Source organism: Sceloporus occidentalis, unplaced genomic scaffold (assembly GCF_023333645.1).
Source record: "Sceloporus occidentalis isolate IW3139 unplaced genomic scaffold, rSceOcc1.0.p SCAF_189, whole genome shotgun sequence".
NCBI lineage: Eukaryota > Metazoa > Chordata > Lepidosauria > Squamata > Phrynosomatidae > Sceloporus > Sceloporus occidentalis.
The window spans coordinates 310,741-329,436 of record NW_028317169.1 but is presented as its reverse complement, the minus strand read 5'-3'; the positions used below and the strand labels follow the sequence as shown (position 1 = coordinate 329,436).

Genomic DNA, 18,696 nt, shown 5'->3' with positions numbered 1-18,696 from the left:
GCTACACCAACCTGTTTTCTTGTTTGGACTCAGAAGAACTGCTATCTGCCAGAAGGTATCTGCCGTAGGACTCAAAGTAGGACCGTGATAAACATGCTCACACAGAACATTAATTGTAATCAGTTGTATGATAAGCAAATAAACACTTTTTGTCACATACCAATTTAGTATTTCCAGCACAAATTATGAATGAAACATAATTTTTACTTCACTAAGTATTTTTGGAAGGATATGGGCTTTTGACAGTACTAAGAATGATGTTTGTAATGCTGTATTTAGTTAGAAAAGGGTTAATTTCAGCAGAGCAGCAAATTTACTACGCCATTTTTGCAACATGAGAAATGTTAAGGGTCTGTCTGAGATTAACTACAAAGACTTATTCTTTACACCGACTCTGAACCAAAGTGGATTGGGCTACTACTTCAAATAAGACCGTGATCTTGTATTTCTTGTGAAAATGAGAGTTTACCATGTCAAAATGAGATTTTTCTCGGTATCCTTATCTGCTATGAAAACACTGAATCTTAGAGACACTGGAGGATCTGGAGTTAAGCATTTCGACAGCTAATGATCCAAATCACTGAAATTACTGAAATTAGTACTGGGTTTCATGACCGAGTCCAGAAATGTAAGACAGACAGTAACACGCGCAAATCGTGCACAGTGAAAAGCTGGACAGAGAATCTAAGAGAAAGACTTTCACGTGTAATGCCAGGGTAGGGTTTAAGTGGTGTCTCTTTAGCTTTGGAAAGGTTTACTTGCATTTAAATTAAGTCTAACTATAGCCGGGATCATCAAGAACAGAACAGAAAGTGCTAGGGAATTGGGACTAAACAGCTTCAAACAAAGAAAAGCAATAATTTATCAAGAGATATTCATGATAAATTACTTTAGAGCCTGAGAACGTGGAGTTAAAGACGGCTGCTCCCATAGTCTACACATGTAAATAATGCTTATTTTAATCAGTAAACACAATTACATAGCTTCATCTGGTAGACTGGGCTGTAAAATGTAGAATTTGGAAACAAGACAGACCTGCTTTAAGAGCTATTTGTTTATTAAAAGAAATGCAAAACTACTATAAAACTTGATTGTATGGAAAATGCTAATGATAACACAGTGAAATTTCATAGCGTATTGTAGCGATATTTAGATTATCCACACTAAATTTAAACAAAGCATATGAATGACATATTTTGGAAAAAATACATAAATTAGATTTTACATTTCTATAAAGAATGTATTGTTTTGAGTCCATATATACAATATATATAGCTACAAAAGCTAAATAAAAGATAGACAAAAATATCCATCTAGAGCGATGATGGATGTGGGTATAAATAAAAAAGAATGCAGATATAGTCAAGGTTTCAATTACTGAAAGTCTTAAATAATGCCCTGCCAGGGTAGGGTGACACAATGCAAGGCAGGTCTGTGTGACCACAAAGGGCTTTCTCCATCCAAGAATAAGCCAGTGAACAAGCTGCCTAGAAAAGTATCTTGACAGTTCTCCTAGTTGGTGGTCTGATGCGTGGAACAGTTTAAACTTTGGAAGCGACACCTCAAGTGTCAGTTAAACAGAAATTCTTAATTTCTGTAAGAAAACCAAATCCTTCATAGTAGAATTCTGGAAATAAATGATTGCGGTAGGTAAAACAGTGTACCACCAACAAAGTGAGAAATAAAAACATGGAACAAAACCTTATTTCACTTGATTCCATTACAGTTTGAAGGCAGCAATCACACAGCTGCAGACACGACTCTCCATTCCTTCAGTTTGAGAACATTAAAAAATAATCAGTTAAAATAATATTTTAAATATAGAATGTTGTGAAAATATGCAGAATTAACCACCTCTACCAGTTACCACTAGAACCAGGGTTCCTTCTAGGGTGAGCACTACAGCAAGGAATCAGTTAAAGTTAGTATGTGTTGTACCTATGCAAAAGTGTTTTTTAGAATATGTCCCTTCTTAACAGCATCACTGCTCATCTTAGTGGAAAAACTAGACTAAAATGATACACACAGTGTTAGTAAAGGTCATACGGCTAGTCAATATTTGGCTGCTTAAGCACACATGGATATAAAAGTACCCTGCTATTACAGAGCAAGTGTTTTTATATTTAACAGTATTAAAATTAGTTGCTATAAATTGAACAGAAGCTCTGTTAGAGACTGCTATAAATACATTGTCTTCTACGATTCCTTTTGATCGACGTCTCACTTGGTTTCTTCCAAAAGTAATCAACCACAACAGCCAGGTACAAGTTTCGGCTGGTATATGCATAGTTCAACGTGGTTTATCTTATTAAGGTATTAACCAATGAGATCTGCTGGGCCTCTAAATTCATGTAATGAATTAGAAAAAGGGATGCCATCTAACTAGCATTTTACTGCCAGACTTGTAAATGGAGGCCAGTAGTTGAGTGTTCAGAGAGAGTTTCAGGAATTTCACAGGGTAACTTGCCTGTAATGAATATTTTCCAAACATCTAGAACAACATTTGTCAAATGCAGCCGCCACAGTCATCCATGGCCAGTATGGGAGGCCATTGTAAAAATTGCAGTATACCGTAAGCACATGCAATTTGCCAGTGTGGCCATCAAAACACTGATGTGCCTGCATGGATCAGAAAAAAATCTTTTCAAACCACTGTTCTAAAGAACCCCAGAAGAGCTATGATCACCTCAGCAAATTATATAATGATCCTTGTATATAAGGCTGATCCGTGCAACCACGATGTCTGAAGAACCTCCGGCAACACAGCATCGTAGGGATATTTAGATTATCCACACTAAATTGAAACACAGTGTATGCAATATTTTGGAAGAAAAACATTTAAATGAGAGGGATAAACACTGGTACTGATTCATAAATTAGACTTTACATTTCTATTAAAAATTCATTTTTTTAGTTTACATATACAATATAAAAGGTACAAAAGTTAAATAAATGATTTTCACACACATGTAAACATGGACCAGTTCTTACTTGACTCTCCGTTTTAATATAAATACATTAGCTAGCGAGAAGTTGAAATACTGATTCTGTATAGATGTGTCCTGCATTCAATTTTGTATAGAGATTATTTGTCTTTTCTATGTGAATTATTTGTTGTTGGCCACCTACCTGATCATCAAAACGATAAGTAAGATACTGTTCTCCAGTTGTATCTTCCAGGAAACTTCCCTGTGGGGACAGTGCAAATTCAGGCAGAAAGTACGCTCCTTGAGCCTGCTCTGGTGCTGCGGCGGCCTAATAAAGCAAATAAAAGAACAAATGTGTGAATGCAACAAGGAATGGATGTATAAGGATATGCTGTATATGTACAATTAACATTACTCTACTAATACGAGGATCGGTAAATTCTACTATATAAGAGTAGAGAAAATAATATGTACCATATGACTCAAAAACTCATTACCCCCTCCAAAAATGCTGAAATATTCCATTAATTTAATATATGGAGTTGTATCTAGTTTCTCTGCAAAGACAATAATGGGATCCTACCTAAGGCCATTCATCTACAAATGGCTTGCACCTCTTGCTCACCGCATTGAGACATTGTCCCTAGTCACCAACTCTCCATTCTCGCAATATACACCAAGTCCCACACCTTCGTGGAGTAAAGAAGTCCCTCTATAATGGTTTGATATTTCAAGGGAGGGAAGGGGTCCCTTTTCACAACTGTTTAATAATTTTATCAATTAATATACTTTTAGAACTACAAAGATGCACACACAATATTTAGACCAAACACAATGCTTTTGTACCATTGAAATTGTGCTATCCTTTTTTCCAATTAAAAGAAAACATTACTGCAAAACAAGCTAAAATCTTTGAGGGGGGGGATTTAAATAAAAACTCACAATAACCTGGTTGCATAAGTGTACACACCCTTAAACTAATACTTTGTTGAAGCACCTTTTGATTTTATTACAGCAATCAGTCTTTTTGGGTAGGAGTCTATGCCCGCTCTTCTTTGCAAAAGCACTCCAAATCTGTCAGATTGCGAGGACTCTTCAGATCTCCCAACAGATGTTCAATTGGATTGGGGTCTGGGGCTCTGGCTGGGCCATTCCAAAACGTTAATCTTCTTCTGGTGAAGCCATGCTTTTGTGGATTTGGATGTGTGATTTAGGTCGTTGTCATGCTGAAAGATGAACTTCTATTAAATTAACTTTTAATGTTGCAATAGGCCTCTTGCAAGCCTCCCTGACCAGTTTTCTTCACGTCTTATCAATTTTGGAGGGACGTTCAGTTCTTGGTAATGTCTCTGTTGTGCCATATTGTCTCCACTTGATGATGACTGTCTTCACTGTGTTCCATGGTATATCTAAAGCTTTGCAAATTCTTTTGTACTCTTCTTCTGACTGCTACCTTTCAACAATGAGATCCCTCTGATGCTTTAGAAACTCTCTGCCAAGTTGCTCTGAGATGCAACTAAGCAAATCCTAGAACAGCTGAACTTTATTTGTGATTAATCAGAGTCACTTTAAATGATGGCAGGTGTGTAATGACTTCTATTTAACATGAGTTTGAACGTGATTGGTTAATTCTGAACACAGCCCCAGTTATAAGAGGGTGTGCACACTGATGCAACCAGGTTATTGTGACGTTTTTTTTATTTTTTTTCCTCCTCAAAGATTTCAGCTTGTTTTGTAATTGAATTGTTCACGTTATAGGTCAAGTTAAAGGTGGAAAAAGTTCTGACATGATTTATCTTTGTCTCATTCTTTAAAATCACAAGAACTTGGCATTTTAACAGGGGTGTGTAGACTTTTTATATCCACTCTGTATATATATATATATATATATATATATATTATACACACACACACACACAAACACACATACATACATACACACACAGTAAGGGGTAAATCTTTGTAGAATCCAATCTACAACTGGAACTGGCTTAACCTATAAAAACATCTACCATATAATTCAATTAATTAGGAATTACCACACGTCTTTTTAAAATCATAAATCTATGCGCACATTCCCATATACAGAAAGACCCCTGGCTTTTCTTTCTCACACCATTTCTTTATTATGCAATATACATTTTGCTGATGCAAAAAAAGCCAACCGAACCACACAGGAAGCCCAATGGTTTAAACCACAAACCAGGTCAACAGAGATGTAACGAGGAGGTTAGTGGACATTTCTTAGTTTCTGGAAGGCCTCCATTTGAGGTCGACTGAGGTAATGGTGGTTCAAACACACTCACTGACACCCTGTGGAAGGTTTTAAAGCCTTACTTGTAATTAACAAGCCAAAAAAGCTTTGCTTGGATGTGTCGCTTTTGTTTAAAGGGATGTAGTTACAGGAGTTGTAAGTGAGTGCGGCTTACTCAAGCTTACTTACCTTTTATGTAGCTTTGCGTACTACCGAAAATATTTGTGTGCAAATATATATAAGTTTTAACACCCGCTAACTACTACTTTCCTGCCAGGCTCTGGAAAACCTCCCTCAGGCAAAACACTCGGGTCCAGACAAGTAATGGCCCACTTGGTTCAGGGATCAACTTTTCAGGGTCTCTCTTTGTAGTGGGAACTTCCTCTCTCCTGAACTCCATGATTGTGAGATGTTAAATGTCCTCCACCTGACGCAGGCTTCATAAGAATCTTGAACTGGATCCTCCAACCATCCAGTCTTTTGCAAAACCTGGCATGAATTTTTTTTTCTTTTCTCTGAATGAGAATGTAGCATTGTCCCACCCTGCTCTCCAAATGTATAGTATCGTATATACAGTATATATCTATACATCTATATAATGGTGGAATTTAAGAAATATTATCCATGTGATCGGATACATGGTTTGTTTTAAATTAGGTACTTATGAGTAGCTTCCCCCCCAAAAATATAGGTTTCTCAAGGTAAAGTGTGAACTACCTAAACATCAGCCTAAACACTGCCGATGGGGTCACCCAAATCTCACCATAGCACAATTATGAAAACTAACCTGGCCCTGAAAAAACGTGCCCCAACATCGAGCACTCAAAGGTCTCATCTTGTAGCTCTTGTTTGTACTCTTCCAGTTAAATCATAATTAGCTTAATAGGGTTACATGGTAGTAGAAGTAGGCCATAATTCAAATTATTCATTCACACAGATACATTGTACTCAGTCAAGCATTGCCTTGAAGTATGAAGAATGCACCTTAATAAGTGTTCCTGATTAAGACGGTGATGTGGGAAACTTGTTCATTGTACAGAGGCTTCCTTTTTTCGGCCTTACCTCTCTACACACTAATTTGGTCTTATTACAAGTTGCTTTCAGGAAGTGGTTTGGACTCACATAATCATACATTCCCTTCACACATTTACAATGAGCTGATCTCTCTAGGAAGCCCATTTATTCTGCTTCACCACAAGTGAATGAACCTTATACCAGTTTTCAGGAGGCTCAAACAACACGAAAGCTGGGAGATAATTGAAACCAGACAAAGGCATCCAGTGCTCCTCATCACCACAAACAAGTAGATTAGCAAATTTAAAGCATTAGGCTTCATTAAGTGGAATGAACTAATGCCAAGTAACACAGGAAATCCTGCTAGCTTTGAAAACTGTGAACTCTCAAATACACAGATATATTGACTGCTTGAATTTTCTTTGCTACCCTATGTTCCCAATTTGAAATATACCATGCAATCATAGGGAAGTACTGAAGAAGAAATGGGACAGTGGAAGGCTTGGAGATTACTGATCCAGACATATCTGGACATATTTATATTATTTTTAGGGCTAGAGCTAGGAACTAGAAGGCTATTATGATGTATGTGTGTGTGTGTGTGTGTGTGTGTGTATATTATGTATAAAGTGCAGGGGTATAATATAGAATATCTGTACAAAAAGCAAGTTTTGTCCACCAACTGAAAGTTTCAGGGATGGGATTACATCAACAGAGCAGCATTTTACATGGGAACATACATGTCAAACATCCATGTATGAGATGGCCAGTGATGTATGATAAAAAAATAACTTTAAAATAGTTAAATCATTTGAAATCCTTAACATGATGTATACATATTAACACTGTCTTAAAAGTGGTTTGAAGTGGTTTATGGGCAACAGGTCTAGTTTAATTAGGCAGACAGGTGGCATTTTAGAGCAATACATTGTCTGCTCCAAACAAGTGTTATTTTTGTGACAGTTTCCCAATAAAAATCCCAGTTTTATTATTTCTATTTGTTCTGCTGTCCTACTAGACGGCACAGACATCTGCTATTAAGGCTATGTGTTTCAGAAGGAAAGTTAAAGATATGAATGATCTCAAATATATATAATGAAATTAAACTATAGCTAAACACAAGGCTGGTAGTATGCAGGAAAGCTGTGTGTGGACAGTGAATTTCCCGATATCACTATGCGGTGTTGAAACTTATCAGAATCCATTAATGACGCATGCACTAAACTGCATTTGCTGCTGACAATGTACCATTCCACTTTCAGCCAACAAGATGACCCTCATTTAACATTAAAGCAGTTTGATATTCCCACTAGAAAAATAGGAGACACACCATGTCCATCTTTCTGTATCATGTAATCTGCAAGCAAAGACTTGTTTTGTCTGAGATAAAAGAATGTTCGTGTATTTCAGAGGAGGTTTGGTGCCTCATTCATTTCTGACAGTTCCATAAACCTGAAGGTACCGTGACTGTCAGAGAGGAGCAGATCACAGCTCAGTCATCTACTTGTAAGTTTGTGCTTAATGCTTAAAAACAACTGCCTAGTTGTAAACAATAACAGGTCAATAAGGCTGGCAAGTCAATTAGTCATGCCCAAACCTGAGAGAAAAGAGAGACATGAGGATCTAGAAGAAACAGTTAAACAGATAAAGGAATTCATTAAATGACAAGAGGGAGAAATGAGAGGACAAGAATCTAAATCTAGAGGGCTTAGGTAAGGAAGAATGTGGTGGAACAGCCTTCCAGCAGAGGTTGGTGGTAGAGATGTAATCAGTCAGGGAATTAAAACATGTATCAGATAGGTTATCCCAAAAAAGAAACATCAAGGGTCAAATAAGATTTCAGGGTTTTACAGAAGTGAAAACTGAGCAAAATGGTTGTTTATACTTACAAAATCTTTGTTGAACCTAATCAAACTAAGCAGTGCTTGCAGTACAGTAGGGAACCATGTGTGCACTGAAAAGGATGACATCCAGTCAGCAGCAACAAGGTCACTTTTCTGTACACTTTTTCGGTCCTTTCATTATGCCCCTCTAAAACTGATTTTTACTTACATATTCAATAATCAATTGATTCAATAATCAAGATATTTCTGCTGCAATGATCTAAACATCTGTCTCCTCCAGAAATAATAAAATCTTCAGAAACTTTACAGATACTGTATAGGGTCTTCCTCAGAGATCAACTCAAGATGTTATGAGTAATCTCAATTATATCCACATATATTTGTTTTCCTTTCCATCACCTGCTTTCTAATATTATATATAAATGCTGTAAAAAAATAGATATGTTTATAGTTTATTTTTATCATTTAACAAAATGCTTATGAGTGAGCGCAAGAGAAATCTAAATCAATATTTGTCTTCAAAACAGCATTAATTCCTTGCACAATTCCTTGCACAACGTAATATATTTTGTAGGGATATAGTTAGATGCTTAAACAATCATATCAGATAGGTGCTAATGATCATCAATTTAATATGTAGGTTAAAACACAATCATAAACTGAAACAAAAACAGATGTGTAGGAAGAACAAAACTGGATGAGGAGCAGCCAAACTCATTAAAAAAGGTTGCTGAAGTCAAAGGTCATTACACCATGGCAAGACTGAGTACAGCAACAAGACACAAGGTAGTTATACTACATCAGCAAAGTCATCAGACAGAAAATCAAGGCAGACAGGGATTTCCAGAAGTTCTGTCCAAGCTCTTCTGAAGAAGCACAAAAAGGCCAATGTTGAGGACCTTAGATGTAGTGGTCCAGCAAGGAAACTTAGTGGAGCAGAGGAAAGATACATCATGCTTGGTTAATTTCACATTCGGAAGATATCCAGCAGTGCCATCAGCTTTGCATTGGCAGAAAGCTGTGGGATCCTGGTAGACCCATCTACTGTCCATGAAGCCTTGTCAGAAGACAGTAAAGGCAGGAAAACCTGCGGCCAAAAAACCATACCTCCAACTCAACTGTTCATGAAAACATAGGAACTGAGTTGCAGAAAAATTACAGCAGGTGCTCTGGACTGATGAGTCAAAATTTGAAATATTTGGCTGTAGCAGACAGTGGTTTGTTCACAAAAGGACTGAAGAGCAGTACAAGAATAAGTGTTTACATGCAACAAGCATGATGGAGGTCAGTGGCGTCGCTACAGGGGGGCAAGGGGGGGGGCAATTGCCCCCCCTAGGTTATTCCTTGCCCCCCCTGTTGCCCCCCCGCCGAATTTGGAACCATCCAGCGGATTGCCCAGGACAGTCCCGCAATGGGACTTTAAGTCCTGGGCAGCCTGAAACAATTTTTTTGTTTTTTGGACGCGGAGGAGAGAGAGGGGCGCCTAGCAACCGCTCGGTCCCCCCTCACTCTCCTCCACGAGGCCTCTACCTCCGCCGCAGTGCCGGCGTTTCATACTGAGCGCCGGTATATGACATCATATCAGGCGCTCAGGAGTGAAGACAGAAGCCTCGTTCTCCCGCCGCAGGACTTTAAAGGTGAGTGAAATACAAAGGGGGTGAGTAGGGAAAGAGGAGGGAGAGGGGTTAGAATGTGATAAGGGAGGGAGAAGGGGTAGAAAGTGATAAGGGAGGCAGAAGGGGTAGAAAGAGATAAGGGAGGCAGAAGGGGTAGAATGTGATAAGGGAGGCAGAAGGGGTAGAATGTGATAAGGGAGGCAGAAGGGGTACATGTTAATGAGTGAGTATGAATTAATGTGTGGATGCATTGTGTGAATGCGTGAGAGTATGCATTAATGTGTGAATGAATTGTCTGAATGAGGGAGAGCATGAGTTAATATGTGAATGAATTGTCTGAATGAGGAAGAGCATGAGTTAATATGTGAATGAATTGTCTGAATGAGGGAGAGCATGCGTTAATATGTGGATGAATAGTCTGAATGAGGGAGAGCATGAGTTAATATGTGGATGAATAGTCTGAATGAGGGAGAGCATGATTTAATGAGTATGTGTGTATCATAGATGTGTAATTGTGGAAGGGCAAAGATGGCACTCACCGGGGAATTCTCTCTGACAACGGGGGAAGGTCTGCACGATGGACGCAGACAACCCCCCTGCTAGCCGCACCTCCTTCCGGCTGCAGCGGAAGTCTACACGCTGCCCGGACAACACACCGGAAGTCAGAAGCACCGGTAAGTTTTTTTTTGGGGGGGGGGGTGTTACATTGGGGGCATAAGGCATTTCTGTAGGCAGAGTGCTCTATGAAATGCCTTTTAACCCCCTTAATGCCACTCTGCCTCCAGAAATGCCTTTTAACCCCCTTAATGCCACTCTGCCTCCTGAAATCCCTAATACCTCCCTATATGCCACTTTGCCCCATAATATGCCTTTTAACCCCCTAAATGCCAGAGTGGCATATATGGGTATAAGGCATGTCTGGAAGCACAGTGGCACATAGGGGGTCAAAAGGCATATAATGGGGCACAGTGGCATATAGAGGGTTAAAAGGCATATCATGGGGCCCAGTGGCATTTAGAGGGTTAAAAGGCATATCATGGGGCCCAGTGGCATATAGGGGTTTAAGGCATTTATGGGGCAGAGTGACAAGCCTGGGGGCTGATGTGCATAACTGGGGGCAGGTTGGAAAATAAAAGGAATTAAAAACAAAATATTTTTCTCAATCATAGCTTTTATTAAAAAAAATAGTTTACATGAATTAACATTTACTATAGGAAACTTTTTTCCTATAGGGTCGTCTTATATTCAGGCTTTTTCTTTTTTTCCTAAATTAATATTCAGATTTTGGGGGGTCGTCTTATAATCAGGGTTGTCTTATAATCGAGCAAATACGGTAATAACTGCAATGCTGTTTTCATGTATTTATTTGATCTATACCTGCAATGGTACGTTTTATATATTGTTATTGTATACCTGCAAATACAGGATCTGTATGTCTGATTCTGTTGATTTGATATATACCTTCAGTGCTGAGATCACAAGCATGTCTAATGCGTATATGTGATGGGCCACCACATAAATCAATAATAAAAGGAGGGGCTTGCTGGGGGCATTAATACAAATAGTGGTGGCTGGAGGCGATTATACAAGGGTGTGGGGGCACCACATTAATCTATACTAAAAGGGTGCTGGCAGGGGCATCAATACACAAGGGTCAAAAACACTAAGGGGGTATAAACAACAATGCAGTGTGAAAAATCCATCCTGATGTAGATCTCAGTGACGTAGATTGTGTCCTGCTGTTTGTGTGTTTTTGGTTATCAGTGTACCAGAGCCTGTCCTGGGGTGTGTGTGCGTATAGGTGTTGGTGCGGCACAGCCTGTCCTGGTGTGTGTGTGTTTTGGTGTCCGTATGGCATAGCCTGTCCTGTGTGTGTGTTTGGTTGTCGGTGTGGCAGAGCCTGTCCTGGTATGTGTTTGGGTATTGGTTTGGCAGAGCCTGTCCTGGTGTGTGTGTCTGGGTGTCAGAGCCTGTAATGGTGTGTGTGTCTGGGTGTCGGTGTGACAGAGCCTGTCCTGGTGTGTGTGTCTGGGTGTTGGTGTGACAGAGCCCGTGTTGGTGTGTGTGTTTGGTTATCTGTTTCCTGGCAGTTGGAATTATTTAATTTATACTTATCCAGAGATAAAATGCCCTCCTTAAGGTGTAGTGACTTCAGTATGAAGTGGTATGATTTAATGGTGGAAATTATGAATGCCCCCCCAGTTTGACTGTGGTATCTTGTGTGCCCCCCCTATATATTGTTTCTAGAGTCGCCACTGATGGAGGTTCCTTGCAAGTTTGGGGCTGCATTTCTGAAAATGGAGTTTGGGATTTGGCCATAATTAATGGTGTCATTAATGCTGAGAAGTACAGGCAGATACTTATATATCATGCAATACCATCAGAGAGGCATATAATTGGCCACAAATGTATTATACTGCATGGCAATGCCTCCAAACATAAAGCCAAAGGCAATAAGAACAATTATCAATGTAAAGAAGAATGAGTGATGAAAGTGATGATATGGTCCCCTGATCTCAACATTAGCTGAGGCTGCCTAAATCCACAGAAGCACTGTGGTTAGATCTCTAAAACACTGGGTGAAAGTGTACTTAGAATTGATGCTGTTTCAAAGGCAAAAGGGTGGTCTGTTTACTTTACATTTTGTTGAATGATAAAAGTAAACTATTAACATGTTTATGTGTGAAAGGATTGTTACTTTACAGAATTCTTTCACATTTTTGCAGTATTATTCTATGCTTTTTGTTTGTTTATTGTTTGGATTTCAGTGAAGCATTTTTCTACAATTCTTTTTCGTAAGTGCCGATTTTTTATTTTTTTTTATTAATCACCAATGGATGTTTCACGGGTCTGAGCATTTCCTTGTGCAGAGTTACTCTCTTTTCTGTATTCTGACTAAAAATTTTTGCACAGTAATGTATATATATATATATATATATATATATATATATATACACACATATACACATATACCGTATATATTCTGTATCTGTCACGGGGTCAGGTAGCAGGGGAGGATCCAACTATGCAGATATATGGACGTAGCGTAGTCCGGTCAAAAGTGCAACGGCAAACAGCGAGGTCAAAAACGTATCCGAGGTCGAGGCAGGCAGATAAGAGGCAACACGGTATAACAGGTCCGAGGTCGAGGCAGGCAGATAAGAGGCAAAACGGTATAACAGGTCCGGGGTCGAGGCAGGCAGATCAGAATCGTAGTCAAAGAGCAGGCAATGGTCGGTACACAAGGCAAGGTAATATCATAAAGAACAGCACACCCCAAAAAGCAATAAACTTTGAACGGGTAAAGCAGATAAAACAAATGGCCTTTAAATAGGAAACCGTCTACTCACAATGAGGCCGCGGCGTGCCGTGCGCGGCGTGACGTCATCGCGGCAGTGGTCCGATCCGCGATCCCGGTGGGGGAAGGTGGTGACGCGCCTGCTCGTCCCTGGCGAGCAGGCGCAAGCCCGAGTGAGGCCGTGGAGGCAGGACTTCCCTGCCGGCGGTGAAGCCGCGACCTCGCTGCGACCGTACGGCGTCGGCGGCATTGACGGGCGCGCCGCCGGGAGCCCCTGGCGTGCGCGCCGCGGCGGCGCGCGTGACGCCCAGCCAACATCGGGTCGCGGTGGGAGCGGAGCCGCGACCCCGACGTGACCGCACGGCGCCAGCGGCAGGATGGAGGGAGCTGCCGCGAGCACGCGAGGTAAGTGCCGCGGCGGCTCCCGTGACAGTACCCCCCCCGCCAGGAGCGCGCCCCGAGCGCGACGGAGCCGGACGAGAGGGAAATAGCGCGTGGAAACGGGCGACACAACGGGGAGCGTGCACGAAGCAAGCCGGAACCCAAGTCCGCTCCTCAGGACCGTACCCCTTCCAGGCCACAAGGTACTGCAAGCCGTTGCGAACCCTACGGGAATCAAGGATCCCGTCAACGAGGTACTCCTCATGACCCTGGACGTCGAGGGGAGCGGGAGATCGAACGGGACCGGAGAACTGGTTGGACACAAACGGCTTCAACAACGAGACGTGGAAGGACCTAGGTATCCTCATGGTAGGTGGCAGAGCAAGGGACACCGTCACGTCGTTGAGCACGGCACGGATGCGGAAAGGACCGATAAAACGGGGCCCCAGAGTCCTGGACGACTGGCGTAATCGGATGTGTCGCGTTGACAACCAGACACGGTCACCCACTTGGTAAGCCGGAGGAGGCGATCTCCTGGAGTCGGCACATCGTTTGTGGCGTCGTTGGGCTTTCTGGAGGAGATCCCGGAGGCGCTGCCAATGCTTGTCCATGTCAGACACACGACAGTCAACCGCAGGCACCGAGGAAGACCGGGAAGACGGAGGAGGTAACACGACAGGGTGATAGCCCAAGGCAGCAAAAAACGGAGTACAGCCGATGGACTCATGAAGAGAACCGTTGTATGCCACCTCTGCGAGTGGGAGGAGAGAGGACCAGTTGTTTTGGCGTGCGTTGCTGAACATCCGCAGGTATTGTTTGAGCGTTTGATTTGTTCTTTCAGTCTGTCCATTGGTCTGAGGGTGATATGCCGACGATAAATGGAGCTGTATGCCGAGTCTATGGCAGAGGCATCTCCAGTAGCGGGATATGAACTGTGTCCCTCGATCCGACACCATGTGGAGAGGGAGTCCGTGTAGACGGACAATATGGTTGAGGAAGACGTCGGCCAGTTGTAGAGACGAAGGAAGGCGTGGTAAGGCGATGAAGTGCGCCTGTTTGGAGAAGCGGTCGACAACCACCAGAATGGTGGTGTTACCTTGCGACTTGGGAAGATCCACGATGAAATCCATTGACACGTGTGTCCAGGGGACCGTGGGAATGGGAAGCGGATGCAGGAGACCTTGAGGACGTCTTCGAGAGGTCTTTTGGCATGCGCAGGTGTGACAGGCAGCGAGGTACGCTCGAATGTCTTTGGTAAGGGATGGCCACCAGAACGCTCTCCGTATGTGGTAGTCCGTCTTCCGAAAACCAGAGTGACCTGCGAGAAGGGACTTATGTCCCCAGTGAAGGACGTCCGGGCGGAGACTGGGAGGTACGTAAAGACGACCCGGAGGAGGACGTCCGGAAGACGGGGCGGTCCCTTGGGACATGCGGATTTTGCTCATAGTGCGGAGGGACAATCCGGCGATGAGGCGTGTGGACGGTATGATGGGCTCGTCGGTTTGGTGGTCTCGGTGGCTGTCATGTTGTCGGGAGAGTGCATCGGCCTTGATGTTTTTGGAGCCCGGTCTGTATGTAATGTAGAAATTGAACCGGTTAAAAAAAAGCGACCACCGTGCTTGTCGAGGACTTAACCTCTTGGCGCTCTCGATGTACAACAGGTTCTTGTGGTCGGTCATGACGACTACGGGTTGTTCCGTGCCTTCTAACAGGTGGCGCCACTCCTCGAACGCCATTTTGACGGCTAGGAGTTCGCGGTTCCCAACGTCGTAGTTCCGTTCAGCCGTGGAGAAACCTTTAGAAAAGAAGGCACAGGGATGATATTTCGTGGTCTGGTCATGTCGTTGCGACAACACAGCCCCTGCTCCGGTTTCGGAGGCATCAACCTCTAGGAGATATTGTTTGGAAGGATCCGGCCGCCGTAGTATGGGGGCAGAGACGAAGGCTTGTTTGAGACGGTCGAACGCCTGACGGGCGTATGTGGTCCACAGAGACGGGTCAACTCCGTTTTTAGTCATAGCAGTGATGGGAGCGGCTATGGTAGCGTAATTTCTGATAAAGCGTCTATAATAATTGGCGAAGCCCAGAAAACGTTGGATGGCCTTGAGCGTTTGCGGGAGGGGCCATGCGGTTATGGCCTCGAGTTTTGCAGGGTCCATGTGAAGACCTTCGGAGGAGACGATGTACCCAAGGAAGGGCAAACGGTTCTTCTCGAAGACGCATTTTTCGGCCTTGGCGTACAAACCGTTCTCCCGTAGTCTCTGTAGAACAGCCTTTAGGTGACGTCGGTGTGCGTCGAGTGTAGGGGAATAGACGAGGATGTCGTCCAAGTAAACTATGACGTGGGACAAAAGCATATCTCTGAAGACGTCGTTGATGAAGGCCTGGAAGACCGCAGGAGCGTTGCACAACCCGAAGGGCATGACTCTATATTCGTAGTGCCCGAAGCGGGTGTTGAAGGCCGTCTTCCACTCGTCCCCGGACTTAACGCGAATCAGATTGTAGGCACCCCTGAGATCCAGTTTGGTGAAACAGGTGGCCCCTTTCAGGAGGTCGTAGATCTCTGTGATGAGGGGAAGCGGATATCGGTTCTTAACCGTGATACGGTTCAGACCCCTGTAATCGATGCATGGCCTTAGGGACCCCTCCTTCTTGGCCACGAAGAAGAATCCAGCTCCGGCAGGTGAAGAGGATGGGCGTATGAAGCCTTTGTCTAGGCTTTCCTTGATGTATGTTTCGAGGGCTTTGTTCTCCGGTTCGGAGAGAGGGTACGTACGACCCCTTGGTGGGTTGGACCCAGGTAACAGTTCGATGGCACAATCGTAGGGCCGATGTGGTGGTAACTTCTCCGCATCCTTTTTGGAAAACACATCCAAGTAGTCCCAGTAGTGCTTTGGTACCAGGGTTCTGGGATCTGTGGGCGTGATCTCAAGGACGAGATTGACTCGGCGACAAGGCACAACACAAGACACATGGCACCGGTTGCTCCATGCCAGTATGTCTCCTCTGTCCCAATCGATGTGAGGGTTGTGTTGGCGTAGCCAGGGATGACCCAGGATGAGTGAGGCATGAGGAGACTCGATCATCTCGAACGTGAGCTGTTCCTGGTGGGTTACCCCCACCAGCAGGGTTAGGGGTATGGATTCCTGTGTCACGAGCCCTGATCCCAGAAGGGAGCCATCCACGGACGCCACCAGAGAAGGCGTGTCTTTGGTGCGGAGCGGTACGTGATTATCCTTGGCCCACTGGAGATCCATGAACACGCCCGCAGCTCCGGAATCTATGAAGGCGCGGGTGGTCACCACATGATCCTCCCAGCGGATGGAGATAGGCACCGTCAATCGAGTAGCGGGAGGAGAAGTAAGGCGATATGTGCTTAGGGTGCCTTCTCCGGTACAACCTAAGCGTTGTCTTTTACCGGCCTGGTGGGACAGGAAGACAAAAGGTGGTCTGCTTGCCCACAGTACATACATAGTCCATGTGTCCGTCTGTGCTTTTTTTCAGCCTCGGAGAGACGACGAACGTTCCCGATCTCCATGGGTTCATCGGCAATGGACGAGGGGGACGTAGAGGACGTAGCTCTAGTGAGACCGGAGGCAAACAGTCCCGTTTTTCTTCCGCGGCTGTGGTCTTGCAACCGCTCTTGGATACGTTTATCCACTCTTAGACATAGGGCTATGAGATCCTCAAGCTCCGTGGGGGTGTCGTGGAAGACGAGAGCGTCTTTGATTTTCTCGTTGAGACCGCGTTTGAAGGCAGCCTTGAGAGCGCCCTCTTCCCAGTTGGTCTCATGGGCTAGGGTGCGGAATTCCACGGTGTATTGAGCCAAGGTTTTGCGCCCTTGGTGGAGATCAAGCAACGAGGACTCTGCGGTCTCCTTACGACCAGGAGCGTCGAAGACGGTTCGGAGAGCTTCCATAAAAGCGGGACAGTCCTCAAGGAGGTATGATTCTTGTTCAACAAGGGGAGATGCCCATAGCAATGCGTCGCCTTTCAAAAGTGAAATAATGAACGAGACCCTTTTGGAGGACGTCAGGAACGCTTGGGGATTATTCCGGAAGTGGAGCATACATTGGTTGAGGAAGCCACGGCACTCCTTCGGATCCCCAGAATATTTATCGGGCAGAGGAAACCTGGCGACGGCCCCCGTGTCCTCGTATGGCGTGTCTCTGCGATGTGGAGAACTCACGGTAGGTAGCGATGTCAAGGAACGTAGCAGGTCTGTCATGGCGTCGACCTTTTGCTCCAGGGTTTGAAGTTGAGCGGCCTGAGCGGCAAGACGCTGGTCCTGGAGGTCTTGACGTGCTTGCAGCCGTGCCATATCCGCGGGATCCATGTAAGACCCGTTCAAAATTGTCACGGGGTCAGGTAGCAGGGGAGGATCCAACTATGCAGATATATGGACGTAGCGTAGTCCGGTCAAAAGTGCAACGGCAAACAGCGAGGTCAAAAACGTATCCGAGGTCGAGGCAGGCAGATAAGAGGCAACACGGTATAACAGGTCCGAGGTCGAGGCAGGCAGATAAGAGGCAAAACGGTATAACAGGTCCGAGGTCGAGGCAGGCAGATCAGAATCGTAGTCAAAGAGCAGGCAATGGTCGGTACACAAGGCAAGGTAATATCATAAAGAACAGCACACCCCAAAAAGCAATAAACTTTGAACGGGTAAAGCAGATAAAACAAATGGCCTTTAAATAGGAAACCGTCTACTCACAATGAGGCCGCGGCGTGCCGTGCGCGGCGTGCGTGACGTGCGCCGCGTGACGTCATCGCGGCAGTGGTCCGATCCGCGATCCCGGTGGGGGAAGGTGGTGACGCGCCTGCTCGTCCCTGGCGAGCAGGCGCAAGCCCGAGTGAGGCCGTGGAGGCAGGACTTCCCTGCCGGCGTCCGGTTGCGGCGGCGGTGAAGCCGCGACCTCGCTGCGACCGTACGGCGTCGGCGGCATTGACGGGCGCGCCGCCGGGAGCCCCTGGCGTGCGCGCCGCGGCGGCGCGCGTGACGCCCAGCCAACATCGGGTCGCGGTGGGAGCGGAGCCGCGACCCCGACGTGACCGCACGGCGCCAGCGGCAGGATGGAGGGAGCTGCCGCGAGCACGCGAGGTAAGTGCCGCGGCGGCTCCCGTGACAGTATCTAATTTATTTGCTTAGAATGGCATTAACAAACAGTTATCATAAATGTGTATTTATAACAAGGTTTATTTTTAACAATACACTTGTGTCATATTTATCTTTGCCTTTAGTTCCTCAGTTTAATTTCATATACTTTGTGAAAAAAAATACTTATTGGCCTCACCTACAGAACATCTCTAGAAAACATTCCTTTATGACTCAGAGCTGCCAAGACTCTAATCCACTAACTCA

At 44.4% G+C, this 18,696-nt stretch overlaps 1 protein-coding gene across 1 annotated transcript in view; it reads right to left on the bottom strand.

Moving 5' to 3' along the window:
- The window catches only part of LOC149278422 (ADAMTS-like protein 3), a 142,553-nt gene extending 125,962 nt beyond the window's left edge, over positions 1-16,591 (bottom strand). The window contains exons 1-2 of the mRNA XM_089501981.1: positions 13,559-16,591; positions 3,130-3,255 (exon numbers count right to left, since the gene is read on the bottom strand). Of these exons, the coding sequence (XP_089358107.1) occupies positions 3,130-3,255; positions 13,559-16,591 (3,159 nt within the window). The remainder of the gene's footprint in view (positions 1-3,129; positions 3,256-13,558) is intronic.
- Between the last annotated feature and the right edge of the window lie 2,105 nt (positions 16,592-18,696).